Source organism: Cryptotermes secundus, unplaced genomic scaffold (genome assembly GCF_002891405.2).
Source record: "Cryptotermes secundus unplaced genomic scaffold, Csec_1.0 scaffold367, whole genome shotgun sequence".
NCBI classification, from domain to species: domain Eukaryota; kingdom Metazoa; phylum Arthropoda; class Insecta; order Blattodea; family Kalotermitidae; genus Cryptotermes; species Cryptotermes secundus.
The window spans coordinates 377,419-398,747 of record NW_019731266.1 but is presented as its reverse complement, the minus strand read 5'-3'; the positions used below and the strand labels follow the sequence as shown (position 1 = coordinate 398,747).

The 21,329-nt window shown below is 44.8% G+C and overlaps 2 protein-coding genes across 8 annotated transcripts in view; one reads left to right on the top strand and one right to left on the bottom strand.

Annotated features, from left to right (window-relative positions):
* The window catches only part of LOC111866769 (protein Wnt-5b), a 440,161-nt gene that overhangs the window by 294,091 nt on the left and 124,741 nt on the right, over nucleotides 1-21,329 (top strand). The gene's annotated exons all lie outside the window — the stretch shown is intronic.
* Nucleotides 17,387-19,258, bottom strand: LOC111866771. The gene is made up of 2 exons (XM_023856015.2): nucleotides 18,793-19,258; nucleotides 17,387-17,675 (listed from the first exon to the last, which is right to left on the bottom strand). The coding sequence occupies exons 1-2, from the start codon at nucleotides 19,237-19,239 to the stop codon at nucleotides 17,541-17,543; spliced, it is 582 nt and encodes a 193-aa protein (XP_023711783.1). The 5' UTR covers nucleotides 19,240-19,258; the 3' UTR covers nucleotides 17,387-17,540.

Here is a 21,329-nt window from a genome sequence, read left to right as displayed (position 1 = left end):
CGGAGCATGCGCAAGATGCTAATGAGATCTTCTCCTTTAGAACGTGCGGTAGAGCCATTCTGGGACCGTGAGCCCTTGAGAGTAGCTGTACCCAGAACCCAAAATTAGCTGGTTCTATTCTGTGTCCCGTTGACGTCTGAAATAAAATCAGTTTCCGAAACACAGTGATGTAAACAAACTCGGACACTCAGCAGAAACCATAATAGCAGTCTTAAATGATGCTACACCTAGGAGTGGCAAGCTGTCTGGTGTAAACAAGTTTGTTACAGACAATCCAATTATTTTTAAAGAAACATAAGTAACTGGATTATTTATAATAAACTTGTTTCCTCTTGATGGCTTTGGGGCACTAGCGTAGTTGGTTCAGGCACTATGCTACAAGCTACAAGTCCCGATGAGGTGGATTTTGCAGTTGACCTAATCCTTCCAGACGCACTATGGCCCTGGGGTCCACTCAGCCTCTAACAGAAATGAGTACCAGGAATCTTCCTGGGGGGGGGGGAGGTAAAGGGCGGCCTGCGCGTGAGGCTGACAACCTTGCCGCCATCTATGAGCCGATTGTCTAGAAAATGTGGGAACCTCAACGTCTCATAACACTATGGGCTTCCAGGGCCTGTTACAGGGATAGCACTACATTTACCTTTTTACTCTGAATGGCTTGTCATTGATAGTAAGTAAGTAAGTAAGTGTACTGGAAAAGATATCTGACGTTAAAAAAGTATTGCGCCGTCGTCAAAGATTTTTAACTCAGGCAAGATTATTATTGTTATATTCAAAAGATTTTATGCCTTTTCTTAGTATGTTTATGGTTTTATATGACTCATGGGCTTAAATCATTAATGCATATAGGATTTTGGTAGGAAAGGCAGAAGGAAAGAGACAACTACAAAAACCTACACGTAGATGGGAGGATAGTATTAAGATGGATCATAGAGATATGTATGGTAAGTCCTATACACTGGATTAATGTGGCTCAGGATAGGGACGAGTGGAGGGCTCGTTAGAACACGGTAATGATCCTTCTGGTTCCATAAAATACTGGGTAATTCTGGAGTAGCTGCACACTGGCGACTTCTCAAGAAGGGCTCAGCTCCACGGACTTAGTATAATAATATGTATTATTCTCTTAGTAGGGGGTGGAGTCCAGCTAGGTCCACTCGTCACGGCGGCCACCGATTGACCTATTGTACCTGCCACGGGTGATTATGATGATGGAGAATTTGGTGGAATGAAGATTGGCAGGGGAAACCGAAGAACTCGGAGGAAACGCGCCCAGCGCCATTTTCTCCACCACAAATCCCACTTGACCAGACCCGGGATCGAACCCGGGCCGCCGCTTGAGCTATGGCGTGGCCTATAATAATAGTATGCAAGAATATATGATAATGCAGGAGTGGAAAGTATGGAAAAGAGATTGAAAGTAATTTAAAACAAGATTCAGAAGTTTACAAGAAGGCTGCATGATTTTGTGACATTTTTAAGTCCAGACTTCAATGAAGGAATGCCGTATAAGATTACCGAAACATTCTGTCTATGTGGTGAAAGGAGATGTGGTGTAATTTACGTCTGAATTGTGCTTTTAAGCAGCTGCTCTTTACGGAAAGCAGTTTTGCCATGCGGCGAATACTTGAAGCGCAAGCAAATAGACACTCCAACAGGTGAACAGTTCCTCTAATTAGAGATCGAAACCATTGCAGCCATAAATTGGGAAGGTCTGTACGCCTGCGTGACCGGACCACTGCCCACTGACCCCGTTGCCTGGCAACTCGTGCTGAGTCCTGCTTCCTTTGCTTATTGTCTGCATAAAACAACTTTGACGGCACGTCACACCACAGAGCTTAGAGATGCACACCTCTCGGAGTCGTGAGACACTAGAGTATGGTCATGACTCGGAATCAAAAATATCCATGCTGGCGAGGACCAGCTGCCATAACTAGGCAGCATTACAGAAGAAGAGTTGATGTGTCTGAACTTAATTAATCAAGCACCACGCTATATAGACGTATGGTGGAGTGGAGTTATAGCTCCGTAGTTATTAACCTCTGCACTAGGTGGAGGTGAGTGTTCAGCTTCACGCCCCTGCCGCTTTAACCGTGGAAAGCAGTCCCGGCACCCACTTCATAGGAGGCTGGGGGGCCCCAGAGTCTCTGGACGCGGCGGAGAAAGGAATCCCTTCCCCTTACCGGGAATCTACTGCAGACTCCTCGCTAATCCAGCTCGCAGCCTAGCCACTATGTCAACTGAGCTATCCTGATTTCCGTGATGGAGAGGTATACTTTTCTCTCGTTTCCATTGTGTCCAAACTGGCTGTGAGGCACACCCATCCATGTGTTCAGAGAGTACCGCGAGATGAAGTGAAATGGCGTGAAGCTGCCCACTCACCTGTAATTAGCATGAAGGTATAACTTCACTTTCCATACTTCACGACGTGTTGATGGGGCGATTAGAGAATAATTGGTAAGGATTTGGAAGGAAGCGAACATTGCTTAGGATGAGGTACTCTGCCGGTGTTTAAATGGACAGACCGAGGTTTGCCACGAAAACCTCAGCCAAGATAGCTGGTTTCTGAGTTTGAATACGAACCCGGGAATTCAGAGTACCAATTGGGGTTGTTAGCCCTTCAGTCACCACTTTCGTGCGGGAACCAATCGCATTCTTAACAATCACTTTGTTACCACTTTAATTAAAATAATGCGTTCTTCTGGATTGTAATACCATGTAGTTTGGAGATAATCCGACGTTTCGGTGGACATATCATCTCCATGTTAAGTTTCGAAGATTATGCTAAGCACGAAACTACTAGAAGCCGGCGGAAAGTGGAGCCGCCCGCTTTTACTTATATTCTACTTGGCTTACAAGAGTAAGCCAAGTAGAATATGAAGATAGAGGCGATATGTTCCTCCGAAACGTCGGCCTGTCTTCGAACTACACGTCGTTACAATCCAGAAGACGGTAATCTTTGTATTTACCGCAGTGGGAACCTCAGATCCAAGATACTGTTTGTTATGCAATGTGACTTCGCTTCACGTACTTTCCTGAATAATTGAATAAGTAACATGCGTTTCACGGATCTCACCGTGGCAGCATACGTCGCTTTCCGTAGCGCGTTTCATTTTATGAAGCTCCGTGTTTTGAGTCCCATATATCGTGGCATGTAGACCCGTTATTAGGAGACAACTTCGAAATAAGCAACTGTACAACAGTCGTTGCTAAGTAATGGTTCTGGAAACAAGGGCCGTTGCTACGCCATAGCGGAGTAGAGATGACGTGATCACCCCACAGACACGAACGCAACAATTGTACTGAAACAGAAGAACAGTGTTTTCTGTGACGTCTGCGCCAAGGTCTTATAACTAGGACCAATTAGGAGTTTCAGTTAGTGAGATAACCGCTCATTCGTGAGCTGCTGCTGTGAGAATCTGGTAGCTGAGGCTGGGGACACTTCGGGAATTAAGAGGAAGGGGAACGTCCTCCGTTGGGAGACGCTACCAAGCAACGGTTAATAAAGACTAACAGACTGGGAAGAGTTAGTGTGTCCTGTAGTGATCTGTGAAGTGTGTAGAACAGTGAGAACATAATGCTGACCTGTAGATACAAGTTCTAAGAATTAAATAAATCCGATTGTCAAACCAGACCCCGTCTATAGTCACTATCACGTGATAGTATGAACCCGATATTCTGGGATGCAAGTAGAATGTGAAGGAGATGATGAGAATGATAAGAGGAAGGAGAAAGATAAGAAACATCTTTGTTGTTTATTTCACGACGCTGTCCCGTATCGAAATTGTATCGTCGATTTCTTGTATGATTTATACATGGGAAAATATTTGGAACGAAGCTATCATTTCTTAATGTAGATATTATCCAGAAGTTAGCGTGCAGCGGCTGAGGAAGATCACGAAAGCCTCCAGGCGGTTTCCATTCTAGATTCGAACCGAGCGCCTCGTAAGTACATATCTAGAGCGATACCACTGTACCAGTCTGCGAGGAAGAGAGAAGTTGCTGCCATAATGAAGAAGGGGATCAGAAAGACGAGCGAGAGAACACGAAGTGATGAAGAAGGGCAGGAACACAGTGAGAACGGCGATGAAGATAAGGAAAGAGAAGAGAACGGAAGGAGAGGAAGGGGGTTGAAGTGTCAGACGCTTAAACGTGTTGAGAAAGGCTCCTGCGGTTGTTCCAGAGACCTTCCTGATTATTTATGATCTTCTGGGGCAAGATACGCGATCAGTTCCCTTTAAACAGGAGGCAGGCTTCGTCCACGCAGGCCTGCTAACCCTGTGGAGGTCCATAACCCCACTCGGCTGTGATAATGACCGGTATCTACATATATAATAGTAATCTATGGGCGCTGCGGTCCATGATGAGCCTTCTCCTCTGTTTTACAGTTTCTCTTTAATATAGACAATCAGTAGGATTACTTACGCGGGGATCAGCTCGCCCCAAGGGCACTATCTACACATACACAGAATAAACGCGGGCAGACATCCATGCCTCGAATGGGATTCGAATCCACGACTTCAAGCGAAGAGAGTTCATGCCTTGGACTGCGCTGCGCCTCTGTGATGTGCATTTTTTTTTTAAGTTTCTTGGTGCAGCGAGACAGTCCGCTTGGTACGTCGGCCATTAGCTGGCGTACTGTACCATCCCCGGGTGATAGATGATGAGTGTGGAGCGGTCGGTGGAATAAGAATTGGCAGGGGAAACTGAAGTACTTGGAGAAAACCTACCCCAGTGTCATTTTGTCCACCACAAATCTCATGTGACCTGACCTGGGGTCGAACCCGAGCCGTCGCGGTGGGAAGCCAACAACTAACCCCCTGAGCTATGGCACGGCCCGATGTAATGCTTTGGTACTGACAGTGAAGTACACATAAACAGCACAGCAACCGACACTTGTCAGCCAGAGCGTGCAGACCCAAGGAATCTGGGAAAGTCTTGGTTTTTGTGGACTGTTGGCTCTCTGGAAGATACAAGAGACGATACGAGAGCGCAATAAATTTCTTCATCTCCCCTCTCTCGCCTCTTCAGTGGCTTGGACCGCTCGGCTGTCAACAGCATGCGCAGTGGGTTTGGTCGCGTCTGTGCCCAACTGCGGCTCCACCATTCTTGACCTCGGTATAGGATCGAGGTGAGTGGTGAGATCCACGCCCCGGCCGCTTTCCCGGCGGGTAAACAGCCAAAGTACGCACTGATTATCCTGGATGGGCCCCAGAGCCAATGTGGACATTGTGGAGTAGAGAAACATTTCTGTCCTTTAACGGGAAGCGAACCCCAGCCGTCCAGCCCGTAGCCCTCCATTCTCATGCCGCGGAGAATCCGGAAATAAATCCTGACTCCACGGGAATGTAAGGGCCCTACAGCTGTGTGTTCTAGTTGGGCTTGACGCCATGTAGTTTGGTCGATGGGTATCGGCGTTTCGGATAAACTTACATCCTCCTCCTTCAGGGTCGAAGATACTTGAGTACCTTGCAGACGTAAGCAGACACGATGCTTGCTTCTGATGCTCTGTGCTGGTTGCAGGAGATGCAGACTTTGAGGCTCCGTAAGCAGGGGATAATAACAAATCACGCTGTCTGCTTCTCTCGCACTGTGATTAAAAGTCTCCATATCTCTGAATAGGAATCTCGGACCCAAAAGGTACGAAGCTTGTGATTCAGAAGGATAAGCGGAGATGTCAAAAGGAATATAAAGGATGAAGAAAGGGGATAGAAAAGGACTACTGAGAAATAATAAAAAGAACGCTCTTAAAAAACTCTCATGATTAATCGGCTTCGTTCGAGGACTGGTTCAGAGATTTGTAATCTTTTCTTTAAGGAGACCCCGCGCCCCGCTAAGACGCAATTGTGAAATTATTACGGTTTATTTCGAGTAGTTTGTAAGAAGTTTCTTAAAAATGCTAATGTGATCACTTGTACTATGTTGAAGTGAGAGGTTTTGTTTTCAGGTTGAAGGCAGCCTAAAGTGAGCGAGGAACCTGGATTCGATTCCCGGCACTGGCAAGAAGTTTTTCTCATCTGTATAACTCTCAACACCATTTCGTCACCCAGTCTCCCGTCGAATTGGTATCAAGGGATAATTCCATGGGGGTGAAGCGGCCGGAGAGTGCAGCTTACCATTCACTTCCATCTAGTGCTAAGAATGTTGGAGCTATTGCCCCACGCCCCTAATACGTCTTAATGACGTGCTTAATTAACAAAGCGCAAGAACTGCCGTGCTATAGCTCATGCTGTTATTCGCCGGCTTCCCATTGCGGCGGACCAGGGTTCGATACCAGGTCAGGTCACGTTGGTTTTGTGGTGGACACAGTACTTCGGTTGCCCCTGCCAATACCACCTGTTCCACATTCTCTAATCATTATCGATGCTATGTAATCTCGATACCGAGGACGTCGTTAAATAATCACGTTAAGGATTATGCAGGGACAGATGTACCCCTACCCACCTCACAAAATTTCAGGTCGATATCACGTGACATGCGAAATTCCTTCTCTTTATAGAGCGACTGAAAAAAACCGGTTTAATATGCCATCTGCAGGAACATGAGCTGAAATCGCAGGTGATGTTTACATAAGGCCCATTTGTCCTGTTAGTTTAGCCCTGAACCTCCGACCTGTTAGTAGAATGTTCTTGGTTCCCACGCTTGTCTTTGTCAAGGCGATGTCCCCTCTACTTGTTCTTGCCGCGGGGGGTATTCTTATGGACATTGTCACGCAACTGGAGCATGGAAAGGGGGGATCTTCGTGCTGAGCAACCCGAATATTGTATGAACAGTGTTTATATGGGTCATTGATACTAATGCAGGGTGATTCAACTTTAAATAAAATAACTTTTTGCCTCATTAAATAAAGGTGAATGAGACAGGACGGGCAGGTAGCCGGTGTAGGCGAGACTAGGAAATGGCCGTCTTGTAGTGCACTCAATTTCACCTGTTATTTCACAACATGTTTCGGCAACATAGTGCCATCATCAGGTGCTCCATTTACGTTAATCTATTTCATTGCTTGCCATTATGTCATTGTAAAATTTAAAAAGTATTTAAAAATATTCATCAATTGTAATAATTTTTTTTACAACACCCGCAGCCAAGAAGGGAACACACATCACGAGACACGATATACACGGAGTATAAGAGGAACGACTCCCATAGTGGAGGAACCATGCGCGGGTTTGAATTGGGGCATATAAGGTGAATATCTTAACAAGATTTTAGTGTATAAAAATTTATTATTAAAATTTATTATAATTGACGAATATTTTAAAATATTTTTTAAATAATTTTACAATGACATAATGGCAAGCAATGCAATAGATTGACGTAAATGGAGTACCTGATGATGGCACTATGTTGCCGAAATATGTTGTACAATAACAGGTGAAATTGAGTGCACTACAAGACGGACACGGCATACATATACATACATATTACGGCATACATACGAAAATCAGTGCAACAGGGCGCTAAAATACAACATTGAGACTAAGAAAGTATATAACACCTCAGAGTGAGGGAACCTATCGTAGAATACCATTTGGGATACTTAGCCCTTTTTGGATAGATAATATTGAAAGTACACAGACTGTATCATGAAGCGGGAGACTGAGATTGAGCCCCATCCCAACAATATGAAGATGGACGACAGCATCTGTATTAAAGAAGCCATGAAAACCTCTCATATTCTCATTGGAGGAATTCAGCCGGCCTCCCACGTAGGTTTCTTGTGACGTGGTTATCCAGGCACTGTTGGCCATGCAGACTGCTACTTTGAGAGCATGAACGTTTCTATTTTTATATCTTTCGACCCTTAAGATGTAGGAGATATATTTCTCCGAAACGTGGGACTGTCTCCGAACTGCACGGCGTTACACCCAAGAACGCCTTTCTGTTCAATTAGCCTCATAAGAACTTGGCATCGGCGTGTAGTCATAGCCCGGGGTTTAAGAACGCCGAATTACGAGTACTCATCATTTGAAGACAGACTAACTGACTGCTGGCCCTCGCCAGTAGAGTAATTCTTGGTTCCGAGTCCCACAGAACTCGTGACCACATCTTACTCTTTGACGGCTCTGAGAGCTCTCCTCTTTTAAAGACTGAATTTTATGGTATGTAGACACGTTGATATTCGGCGACCCCGAGATAGACGACTGAACAGCGGGCGTTGTTAGGCAGCGGTCCTCAAAAACCAACATAGGAATGCTATTGTCTGTGCGATCCTCCAGGCAACAATCGAACAATAATAGGAATGATGTTTTCTGTGCAGTCCGTATCGAAATGTTATAAGAAGGACAGTTTGAACAATGAGTTCGTTGTGGGACAATCGCCAGCCGGCAAGAAGTGAGAACCTAAAGCAGAGGATGATGATGGAATCCGTCACCAGACAACGGCTGGTGAAGACATACTAGATTGACAAGACACAGTGCGTGCTATAGTGAACCGCAGAAGGTGTGAATAAGTAATAGCGCTATAGTTACACGTAGTTACGAACTGTAAGTGTGCAGTAAATCAAATTACCTCTCCAGGCACGTTTACACTCACCCATACGTGACAGTATATACAAATTCAGTTCGTACCTCACAGGAAATACTTACACCTCCGCTGCGGAGACCAGCTGCTTAATGCTGTTTAGGGAAACAGTCGCTGTTTGTTGTGATAAACATAGGAACACACAGATACAATCTGTGGGCTGAGTGCAGAGTTGTAGTATGTAAAAAGCAGGAGAAACATATAGTGACTATTGGACTATGACGGGTTAATAAAAGAGTGACTTACTTCAGTTAAAGAGAAGAATGTGTAATAAGGAATTATTTCATATTCTAAATATATTTCTCCAGGCAGAACACTGAAAGTTGTCTTTGTAACAAGTGACGCAGAACCAGTCTCTGAGTGTGATTTATACAGATCTCGCCAATTCCTGTTCCCAGTCTCGCTAGCGACATTAACGAACAATGTTAATGCTATTGCATTAACAGCAGCAATCCGTCACTTCAGCGGAACATGAGTGGAAGGTGTATCTCAGCGGATTATGCGTATTTACAAGCCTCATTAGCTTTGATATTAATTTATTGCGGATGGAAATATGTTACAGCCAAGCAAAACTCGCTGTGCAGACTGGGAACATAGAACCAAAACATTTTAATGGGTTTCGTTAGATATTGGAGATGTTTAGAAAGTAATGTGATAGCTATCTGTAACACCCGCTTTGAAATGAAGAAAAACTTTGCACTTAGCCCAGGGCCTACGTGCGATTCTTGGAATAAACAGTGATTACTTCTGTTAACAGCATTAACCCAGTGATGTGAGCCGTTTAAACAGCGTGAAGAGTCCTGTCATCATGGATATAATGCAGTGTATTCTGTTGAAAGTGAACCGACGTTTCAGAAGAGTAGGCTCTGTTTACTTTCTGCTTCGTGCAGGTTTCTTGCTTGCTTATTCTTCGGCAGTGTACATGGAGGGGACATGTTCCTCCGAAACGTCGGTTGACTTTCAGCGGACTGCACGAATTGATGTCCCAGAACATAACCACCGCTACGAGAACCTAAAATGTTATGAGTCAGTGTGTTTTCTCTGAGGTAGTTTTCCTAAATATCATATAGATATAATTTCATGCTTCGATGTGTTGAGATCTGCAAGTATTTGGTGGGAATTAGAGTTTTTATGCCATGAGGAGTTTTGGAGGAAACTGACACACTGTCCTCTGGGATTTTGTGCCATGTACTTTGGTAGAAGTTTAGCGACGCTTCAGAGGGATGTATTGCTACCATCTTCAGGCTCGAAGAGAAAACCAAAGAAGTAAGAAGATAGGAGCAACGAAGCAACATTCTACTTACCCGGCTTACTGCTCATTCCACAAGATAGAAACAGATGTAACCAAAAATTTTAATGCAGACCATAAATTTAGAATTTCATCGAAATCCCATAACTACTTGCGAAGATGAAATAGCCAGACATGTGGACGGACACAGTTGTTATCCTTATCGTCCTCTCACTTCTCGCACTTTTTGCATAAAGAGCCGAAGGAGCTTGTAACCTTGCAGTTTCATTCACTCCAAGAGAAGAGAGATTTATTGTAAAATCAGATTAAAATCGTCTTCCCCCTGACTGCTGAAAAAATGTGACTTGCACTAAAAATCGTTATACCGTTCAGAATTGAAAATCGTCCGTGGAAAAATATTAAGAACACAAAGACAGTAATTTGGCCTACAATTTTGAAAATTTGTAAAGCAGGAAACTGTAACGTGACACCCGATGAGAATTCAACTTTCCCTGCTTTCTCCCTATACGCCTTTCCCGTCTTACATATTACTGAATCGAGGCCGACGTTTAAGGCCATCTCCAACGGATAACACGCACAAACAGTCAATTGTAAACCGTCTCTATTATACTTCACACAACTAATGAAACTAACTCTATGGAGCTGCGTCCTTGAAAAGCCAACACTTTACATATTCATATCAGAGCATTATCAAGATTCATATAGTAGACACGATACACTGAAACAGAAGACTGTTCCCTACTTTCTGACGATCCAACGTTTTAACGGTCGAAATTTCGTTGCTACAGTAATCGGAAGTTGCATAATCTCAGAGCTCTCATCTGACTTACTGCTAAATTGCTGCTGGCCCTCGCCAGCACAGTGATTCTTGATTCCGGGTCCCACTAGACCCATGACCACATTTCATTGCCTGACGGCTCTGCGAGCCTTCAAACCCTGCTGGTCATCGCTCAGCTGACTGTTGCTTCACTTCCTTGTACACAGGAATGCCGGGAGAAAAGCTTATTCAGTGTATTTGGAAATCCCAACAAAATTGATTTAGTCGGTTAGTATAGTTCTTACTACGCCTTCCGGTACGTCATTGTTTCGCATTGCAGAATAACCTGAAGTTGAAATAGCAACTTCTTGCCGTTTAAACAACCAAGTGAAGCCCCCCCCCCGCCCCAAACCCAGTGTTAAAACCGAGTGTATGATAACATGCTGCGTGTTCAGGGCTGTCACACAACTTGGTGGGAAAGGAGGCGCTGATAGACGGGCGTGGAGCAATGCGGCATGCTAATTAGCTTGAGAAAACGGAAGAAACTCTGGAAAATGCATCCTCTAATGCCACTTTGTCGACCACGAATCTCACGACCTCATCCGGGAGTGAAGCAACGGTCCACTGTGAGAAGTAAGCGTCTGTCTTGACTATTGTCTAATTTAATGTATAATTTATCTCAATGAAATGTAATTTCGAACACTCAGTCTTCCCCGTTGAGAATCCGTTACGTAACGAAGGTTAAGTAATGACATATGCCTGTCTTGCACTTGGAGACGTGGTGTCCTTTCACTGGTCATTACACAAAGCATCTGGTGATCAGATTAGAGAAGGATAACTTCAAAGGAGTTACCAAATATAGACTCTTTTAAGTCTAAGGCTTATGTCCTCTGTATCGCGGGCAGTATGAATAGAGTGCGGTGTGAGATGGTGAGCATTAGCTCTTTGAAGGGAGGAGGTGCCGAACGCATGCGTATAAGAGCTATTTGAACTCGATAAATAAGGACGTGTAACTCATGTGGTAGAGAAAGGACAGGCGTGCGTTTGTGGCAAATTTGTTGCAGGTCCCAGCCCTCAGTACAGTCTCGATAACCTATGGGTTTTGGATTCGATTCCCGGCAGGGGCAAGAGATTTTTCTCTTTTCTAAAGCGTCCAGACAGGCTTTGGGGCCCATCCAGCCTCCTATCCACTGGGTACCAAGAATATTTTGGGCGCGAGTAAAGCGACTGGGGCGTGAAGCTGACCATTCTCTTTAATGCCGAGTTCAAAAAATGCATGGAGCTTTACCTCCATACGCCATACGTTACCGTGGTATTGTTATTATGGGTGATTTAAAGGCGTCTTCAGTAAGGGGATTGTACAGCTTCGGCATTTAGTGGCGAGAAAAGTTTAAATGAAAATAAATTAATTTTTAAAGTTTGTGTCACCCATTTCTAGATTATTCATTTTTACGGAGCAAGTTAGCTCAAGCGGTAGCACTCCTGACATGTATTCGGAAGATGCGTGGCTCGAACCTCGGCCGGAACACTATTTGTTCTCATTGAGGTGTTTGCGTTGTTTTCATCAGTACCTCAAAGCAAATGACACATCTAACTGGACCGGAACTACTTCTTCACTTAGGCATGTCACCCTACCCTACCACTACGCAACAGAGTCCTTCATCATAACAACCTGTACACGTGATGTTGACCGGTTAGACCGAAACATGTAGTGTCAGTAAGTGAATATTACACGACGTTACACATAGACGGCAAAAACTAGAACGCAAAGTTAGATTTACTAGATTCTGTTTTAAACATGACGAAAATTTCCATTACCGAATGTCTCTTCAGACACACGGCACTTTTCTTCCGTAAGTCTGCCTATTGAGGTCATGATGTAAAGATGTTAGCACATCACCATGGAAACCGACGTTGATTATTTGGGGTTCTGTTACGAGCGTCACAAAAAAGAGCACAGAACCAAGCAGTAACCATTCCCCGAGATGTTTATTGGTTTATTTAGTGACTTTTTATCATTATTAAGCTTCTGACAGCATTATTTTTATGACGAATAGAAGGATAAAAGGAATCTTCGTGGGGAATTTCATACCTTTTCTAGCATCTCTCTGAACAGACTGAGAAAAGGCATTAAAATAGACAGTGCGGCCTCTGTCTCTTTATTAATATCCGGCCCTGGGTCCTCCCTATTATGAAGCAGCACTTCACACTCCTGTACCGTAATGTTTGGTGCACGTGTCTGGTATACCGTGCTCCACGTGGAGAATAGGCAGAATTGGGATGTTGAGCGGACTGTCGTGTGAAGAACAGAGAAGTAGCATTGGGATGTTGAGCAGAGTGTCGTGTGAAGAACAGAGAGGCAACATTGGAATGTTGAGCAGAGTGTCATGTGGAGAACAGAGAAGCAGCATTGGGATGTTGAGCAGATTGTCGTGTGAAGAATAGAGAGGCAGCATTGGGATGTTGAGCAGAGTGTCGTGTGAAGAACAGAGAGGCAGCATTGGGATGTTGAGCAGAGTGTCATGTGGAGAACATGCAGCATTGGGATATTGAGCAGAGTGTCGTGTGAAGAACAGAGAGGCAGCATTGGGATGTTGAGCAGAGTGTCGTGTGGAGAACATGCAGCATTGGGATATTGAGCAGAGTGTCGTATGGAGAACACAGAGGCAACACTGGGATGTCGAGCGGAGTGTAGTTGCCTGTAGGCCTAACGAAGCTTGGAAACCCCTGTTACAGTGGGCGGTACATACCCCTTTTACGTTTATATAAGTCCTGAGACTTCTCAGCAGACCCGAACTGTAATAACTCTATTTTTATTGTTTTTAGACATATTTTTTTTATTGCTAGTGGGATGGGACTAAGTCCCTTGTACTGAGGCCACTTCTGGCCTACTGTACCAGTCCCAGATGATAGGTGAGGGTGATTGTGGAGCAATTGGTGGAATGAAGATTGGCAGGGGAAGCTCAAGTACTCGGAGAAAACCTATCTCAGCGTCCCTTTGTCCACCACAAATCCCACTTGAACAGACCCGGGATCGAACCCGGGCCGTCGCGGTGGGAAGCCAGCGACTAACCGCTTGAGCTATGGCGCGGCCCTACGAAACAGTGACTGTTTACGGGAACGATGCTCCTGTGAACAAGGCACAAAAGGAGACGACGTGGAAAACAATGCCGTATTTATTAAATCCTTCTTCATGTTTTCATGGGTCTTCCTGTCTTCCTCTCCTTTCTATCATATATTTACTTATCCTTCCACTTCCACCGCTTCTCCCTTTCCTCGTCTCTATCTGCTTATTTTGCTGTTTTCATCTCATTATCCTTTTCCGTAGTGCTAACTCAGTCTAACTACGGGCTCCGGGCTCAACGACCAGGGTTCGATTCTCGGCAGGGGAAAGACTTTTCTCTTCTCCATGGCATCTACATCGGCTCTGGGGCCCAACCAATGGGTACCGGGGCCGATTTTCCCGGTGTAAAGTGGGCGGGGCGTGAAGTTGACCATTCATTTTCATCTATTGCCGAGTTCAAGAAAGATGGAGCTATACCTCCACTCCCCCATGTCTTCATGGCATAGTGTTTAATTAATTAGGGACAGGGTCATTTTTCTCTTTACGCTTTTATCTTCTCCTTGGTGCTCTGCGATTCCTTCTGTTCCTTCATTTTCTTCTTCAGCTTGTCTTTGTACTACTCTTCAGTTTGCATTCCTGTTATCTTTTCCCCCTTCTCCTTCTTGCTGTCCCTTCTTACCATATTCTTGTTTCCCTCTTGTTCCCTTCCCTCAAATTTTCTTACTTTTCTGTTTCTCTTTCATCCTCTTCCTCTGCCCCATTGGCCTTGTCTTGTTTGATATTCTGTTCAGCACAGTCGAAAGGGCCGTGCTGAGGGAGTCTCCAGCCCGGCAGCGCATGCGCCATCGCACTACATTACTGCTCTGTCGATAGGCACTTCTCGGTTCCTCAGTGAAGCTCTTGGCAATAAACCTGAGAAGTTATGTGCGACCGGTGCCGGCCGGGGCACGACCTGACATCACTCAGTGCGGACCGACATTTACGGCGGTTGTAATGATGAAGAGCCGCGCTTCTTTACGGAACTCGTAACTTCTTAATGGGCTCTCTTCGGCCACGATATCCGACGCCATGATGAAATTTCCTTGAAAGTCAGTCTGTTGGTCAAGTAATTTCCTGGTTTTACGGGGCCCTGAAGTTCATTGCACAGCTCACAAGAAGCCTGCCGATTTGAGTACACTTCACACCATCACACACTTTTCTTTAATCTCTGTCTCAGGATTTTCTCCAGAGTGAAATCATCCTTTGAGGTTTTCTCAACAGGAATATCATGTCAGTGGAAAAAAAAAAGAGGTAAGGCTATCACTGTAACAGGCCGTGGAGGCCCATAGAGTTGTGAGACTTCGAGGCTCCCATATTTTGTACAGTTGGTTAATAATGGCGGTGAGATTGTTAGCCTTACGCGCCGGCCGCTTTTCTGTTAGAGGCTGAGTCGACCCTAGGGCCATTGAGTACCAGGGATCTTCCTGGGGGCGAAGGAAGGCCGTTTCTTTAGGCTAACAACCTGACGGACATCTGTGAGCCGATTGTCTAGAAAATGTGGGAGCCTCGACGTCTCACAACCCTATGGGCCTCCACGGCCTGTTACAGTGATAGGAGTGTCATGTGCCTTCTTAGTCTACCCCTTTTCCATCAGCATCTCGACAGGTGACAGGTAGGGGCTGGTGCAGCGGGTACGTTCTGGAGCCATATTTTTTTTTTGGGGGGGGGCTGAGCATCGTGAATTTAATTTTTCGTGATTTGCCCCGTCTTTCCGTGCAAGGGTCGAGACAGTGCAGTGCAGTCGCAGTTTATGCGAGGATACTTTCCTGAAGACCTCGCGTAATTCAAGACAATATTTGAGACGTCAATCTCGCCGATTATTTTGGGGTGGGAATTCGCATTATTTAAATTTGTTTTCCCGTAAAGCGATGCTTTGTTAGTATATTTTACATCACACGATTTCAGATCCGCATAAAGTGCGACCGCACTGTACCTCGATAGGCAACGGCCGGTTTCTTTTCAGATCCTTTCCATTTTAACAGGATCCGGGATAGCGTAGTCGGTATAGCGACTGGTTACGGGCTGGACGACGGAGGGGTCGGAGTTCGAGCCCCGGTAGCGTAAAGAATTTTCTCTTCTTTACAGCGTCCAGACCGGCTCTGGGGCTCATCCAACTTCCTATCCACTGGTTACTGGGAGCTCTTTCCCGAGGTAAAGCGGCCGGAACGTGAAGCTGACCACTGACCTCCAACTAATGCCGAGGTCAAGAAAATGTGGTTCTATACATCCACTTCCCTATACGCCTTCATGGCTTAATTCATGCTTAATTCATTGAGCACAGGGACAACTTTACTTTTTTACCTTTCCATTTTAACAGTCTTCAGCCATCCTAGCATTTGATGCTATATAGCCGTAAAATTACCCACAGAAAGAAAGTAACTGCAGGTAGCTAGCTTCATGCACCAGAGTCCTTTTTGGGAAGCTAGTAGTCGCTCAGGTAGTTAAAAAATTCCCCACATTTTCTGGAAGGCGAAGGTTTATTGCCGTGTTCACAATATCCCACCCTGGACCACATGAATCCAGCCCAATCCTCTCCCACTCTAAAGCACAGCACCACCTGCTACAACCTTCAGTCTGGTTCATTTGCTTCGCTTACTCTTCGTCCCTGAAGATGGAGGCAGTATATGTATCCGCAACGTCGGCTGGCCTTCACCGGACTACACAGTGTTATATCCCAGATGACAGAATTTTTCATAGTCACTAGTGTCAGAACCTGAAAGCCAACATTCCCACTGCGTAATTCGCTTCGTTCTATCAGATTCAGAGTGGATCGTGGTTTATTTAACGACGCCGTCAATATTGTCGCGTGTCGGGCGTATATCGCGACAAATAACTTCACGTCGTATTTTATATAGCGAACTTTATTTCACATCCGCTCTCACAATCACCCAAATTACAATCTGACGATTACTGCTATCTGCAGTATCACAATTAGTACACTCCAAATGCCAGAATACAACTGACTGGCTGACTCTACCTCTCGACTCGGCGGCTGTCACAGTACAACTCAGTACAACTGACTGTGAATAGCCTTCGCTGCGCCTCATGTAGCCTCGATCGGACCATACGGAAAACGGCCGCGTAATAGGCACCCTTTTTGCCTGGCGCTGTGTTGCTATGTAACGCTAGCGGAGGTAACCGCTGTTACTATCGTAACGTCGCCGCTGTTGACTCGCGTTGCCTAGCGACCGCGAATCCCTCGGTGACGTCACCGCGGAGGGGAGTGGCGGGGCGGGAACTCGCCTATTACCGTAAGAACGCGAGCGTTACGTTACCGCCACGTACCGCTGGGGAGGTAGGGCTCAACATGTCACAATATTTTCACATAGTATGCGTGACTATAGACGGGGTTTTCGATAATTTGATTTACTGTCAACTTACAGGTCGTAACTACAAATAACTGTAACACTGTCGCTGATTTCCACACTTTACAAATCAGTGCTGCAAACACTGGCGGACTAATCGAGGTACTATCCTGGAAATTTCCTGGAGGGTCTGAGAAAAACAACGAAAAACGCCAATAGCTTTTGCTTTGCCGAGATTCGAACCAAGCACCGTTTGAATACAAGTCTAGAGCGTTACCGCTGAGTCTGTAAGGCAGTCAGCTCTCACAGTTTTTGGGAGAGGTGGGAGAAAGTTCCCTCGAAAAGTTAGTACCACACTACTCGGCGTTATGGACATTGCCGCGAGAACGTCAGGTCTCATAAGAAAGAATTTGAAGGTTTGGTCACAATAACAGAATAATTGCTTTGAGAATACGTTTATTAATATTTATATGATTGATTTACATGTTATGAATAACTCTCAATGTAAAGGACTTTTAAATATATAATCAACGTGTAATTAAGAACAGCCTCCAACTGGTCGAAATCATTTCGCAAGTGTTTTTGCTGACGGTGCTTGTAATTTCACTGCTTGCTGTAAGTGATCTGGTTTCTGGCTTCTGGTGACGTTCTAACTCTGAGCTCCGTGTCGTCGAATCTGAAGATCTGCTCCACTGGCTTCCGTTCTGCTTCGACAGCGACCGTTTTGTTTCCGGGAGTCTGTAAGCAAGAAGAGGACACGTTAATATGTAACCCTAGTTTGTGTCAAAGGGGAGAGGTCAGTGGCACACCATGTGGCAGGAATTATCTCGTTCTTTACTGATTGAAGTGGCTTCTTCTTTCAGAGACTAGGCCTTCAAATCTGTTCTAATTCAGAATAAGCACATGAAACTGAATTATTTTTAGAAATTTCTTAAGACTTCTTTGAATGGTGTACAAAGGAATTCTCTTTCCCAATAGCCAAGTCACAGGTATAGGAACTTGCTACTGAAGCCCCCATCCCACACACGCGATCGCACACATGAACGTTTCTGGACGTCCTTGATAACGGGGATCCACTTCGGGTAGGGAGAGGTATACCTCCACTCCGCCATACTTCTTCACGGCGTGGTACAATAGAAAGCATATCATATTCACCATGTGATACAAATATATATCGCAAGTAAATTTCGGGCTGCGAACAGAGTAGCGCATTTGCTTGAGGCACTATGCCACACGTCGAAAGATCGCGGGTTCGATTTCCAATGAGGTAACTGGATTTTTTTTTCAATTTATTTATCCTTCGAGCGGCACTATGNGTAAGGCTGACAGCTTCACCGCCATCTGTGAGCCGATTGTCTAGAAAATGGAGCCTCGACGGCTCACTACCCTATGGACCTTCACGGCCTGTAACAGGGATAGCTTTACATTTTTTAAAGTAAATTTAGGGTTCATGGCTCCGTAGAAACAAAGTACGTACTGACGTCGCTGAGTACGTAAGTAAACTTTTAAGAAATACCCAGTAGCGTAAGCCATAGTTTGAATTAGGGTATGCACCTTGCGGCGCGCGGGCCACGGAAGTTTCTTCCAAGTAAGAATCCATCACGAAGCTGCACTTGCTAATTGTTTCATGCGGGTTTCTTGCTTGTCTTAATCTTCAACCCTGAAGATGTAGGTGACGTTCCTCCGAAAACGTCGGTTGACTTTCAACGGGTTTCCGCTTTTGTTTCCCATAAAATAGAACTCTTCGTATGTTCCTATACATACGTGTGCTTCAGTGCAGCCACCTAATGGCATTTAAGTGGGACAATCCTGAGTGCATACAGTGCTCATAAGACAAATGAACATTCTCACTTACCTCACGGTAGGTCACGACTTTGATTTCGTAATTAGCAGACACCAGAGGTGGTAACTCCCATTTTATGGCCCAGTGGTCGTACCCGGAGCCTCCGTCGACAATTGAGACTTCACCCCTACCACCAAACCAGCGTGTAACACTGGACAGGCTGTATACCAGCCAGCCACCAAGGTGAGTAACAGACAGCGTGTAGTTATGTGCCCTAGTATCTTCGTATATTTCCCCAGAAATCACCAGTTCACCGAATTCTGCCTCAGCAGGAACCGATTTCCCAGATCCAGTTTGGACAACCGAGGTCTTCTCTGAATATTCGCCTTTGAGGCTGTTCAGTTGTTTTTCGAATACGTTTCTCGTCGGAGAGGCCTTCACACCTTGCAGACCACAGAGCGGATCGAAGGCCAGCAGCGAAAAGAGTAGAGAGACGCAAAGAAATGTCTTGGCCACCATGGTTCTGAGTGGTAGTTCCGTAAAGAGAGAGGTACTGATTCACTAGTGGACAGTTTGTGTTTATATATAGCCCTCATATCTCAAGCCTTCTTCAGAGTAACGATCAATTGACGTTATTCTTTTAATCTTGTGTAGGCTGAATTGATTTTATCTTACAGTTTACTTAGAACTTCTTACGTCTTCGCCATGCCATGTCCACTTTCTGTAATTTCGTTCTTCTTTTTCCATGAAGTAAGAGTAGGAATCTCGTTCGTCATAAAACCATCACGTCAGTACGTAATCAGGAATGAACTGCATCATCGAAAGGCTGAAGATGCTTCAGATGAGATCAGAGATAAAGTTAAAAAAGATTACTAGGCCGTGAAGGTGTATGTATAGATTAACATTGTGTTGACATCGTCACTACTTGGAGGTGAGTAGTCGGATTGACCCCCGGTACCCATTGGTTAGGAGATTGGTTCGACCCCACAGTCGATCTGGACGACGTGGAGAAGAGAAAATTCTTGACCGCACCAGGACTCGAACTCCGACCTCTCTGTCGTCCAACCCATAGCCAGTCGCTATACCGACTGAGTTATCCCGGCTCAACATCAGAGATAAAGGCCAAATATTAAATGACGTCCTGAATGATATGTGACTAGTTAACCCTTTCCATGCTGATTTTCATTTGAAGAAATTTTCAACTGTTCACATATTTCCGTAATAATGTACATGTATAGTTGCTATTGCTGAACTGCTACAGTATTTAGCTTTAAATGTAAGAGGTTGGAGGACACGTTTCTTACACTGAACTCGTCAAACAGAAAATCAGTTTGGATCATAATTGCCCTTGCCGATAAACAACACATCTCGATCCTAGAATCAGAAAGTTTCAATACTATTTTCAAATCGTATTTTATTCTTACGAATTTGTCGTCACACGTCAGGTTATGTATAAATATTTGAAGTTATATAAAATTTCGTTGTACCTACAGCTACATTTCTCTACGTATCTTTAAACATCGGGGCACGCGTTAGTTGGTTGAGGCACTATGCTACAAGTCTGAAGGTCGCGGGTTTGGTTCCTGATGAAGTCATTTGATTTTTCAATTTACCTAGTTCTTCCAGCCACACTATGGCCATAGGGTCGACTCAACCTCTAACAGAAATGAGTACCAGGAATCTTCCCGGGAGGTACAGGCCGGTCTGTGCTTAAGGCTGACAACCTCACCGCCATCTGTGAGCAGATTGTCTGGATAATGTGGGAGCCTCGACGGCCTGTTACAGGGATAGCTTTACCTTTACCTTTAAACATCACGATGATGCATTATTGCTGTTAATTGTTGAAGATGTTAATATTTTTCACTGAAAAAGTAGTTATCAGTAACTCCATTTCAGCGAGAAACGTGTATGTATGAGTATTATGATGCTGCATGACAGCGCGATCGGTATAGACTGGTCACGGGCTGTACGGCCGAGGAATCCGCGTTAAATCCCCGGGAGGGGCAAGACATCTTTCTTTTATTCACAGCGTCCGGACCGGTTCTAGGGCCCACCCAGTCTCCTATCGCATGGATACCAGGGGCTCTTTCCTTGAAGTCTAAGCGCCCAGTGTGTGAAACTGACTAATCACCTCCATTAGTGCCGAGGCTAATAATACGTGGAGCTGTACCTCTGCCCCTCCATACGTCTTAATTTCTTGCTGCTTACTTAATAAAGTAGGAAGAAAACTTTACCTTGCCTGTATGTAATTGGTGATCTTTGCCTTGTGTGCAAAATTTTCCGAGAAAACTGAAGAGACATCGCGAAGCAGTGCATGCTGAGTGCATTAGAAATGCACCTGAATATTATCAGAAAAACAAACAGTGACAGATATATCCTACAATAAGAAACTTGCTACAGACAGTATTGCCCCATTGGACGCCCTTCTATTTCAGTGGCAGTAGTGACTCTGATGATTGCTAAAGACGAATGATTCACTTCTCGGGAAACAGCAATAATAAACAAATACGTAAGTTTAGTGATCACATTCAGGTGCTAATTTTGAAGTATTTAAATATATTTTGTGGAGGTATTTTGAGTATACAAAATCTGTTGAGATTGTGGTGTGT

Bases quoted from the DNA above. Each gene is read 5' to 3' on its own strand.
- LOC111866771 (XM_023856015.2), bottom strand. From the start codon at position 19,239: ATGGTGGCCAAGACATTTCTTTGCGTCTCTCTACTCTTTTCGCTGCTG. The intron at 17,676-18,792 runs GTAAGTGAGAAT...TCTTGCTTACAG, and splicing joins AAGTCGTGACCTACCGTGAG to ACTCCCGGAAACAAAACGGT.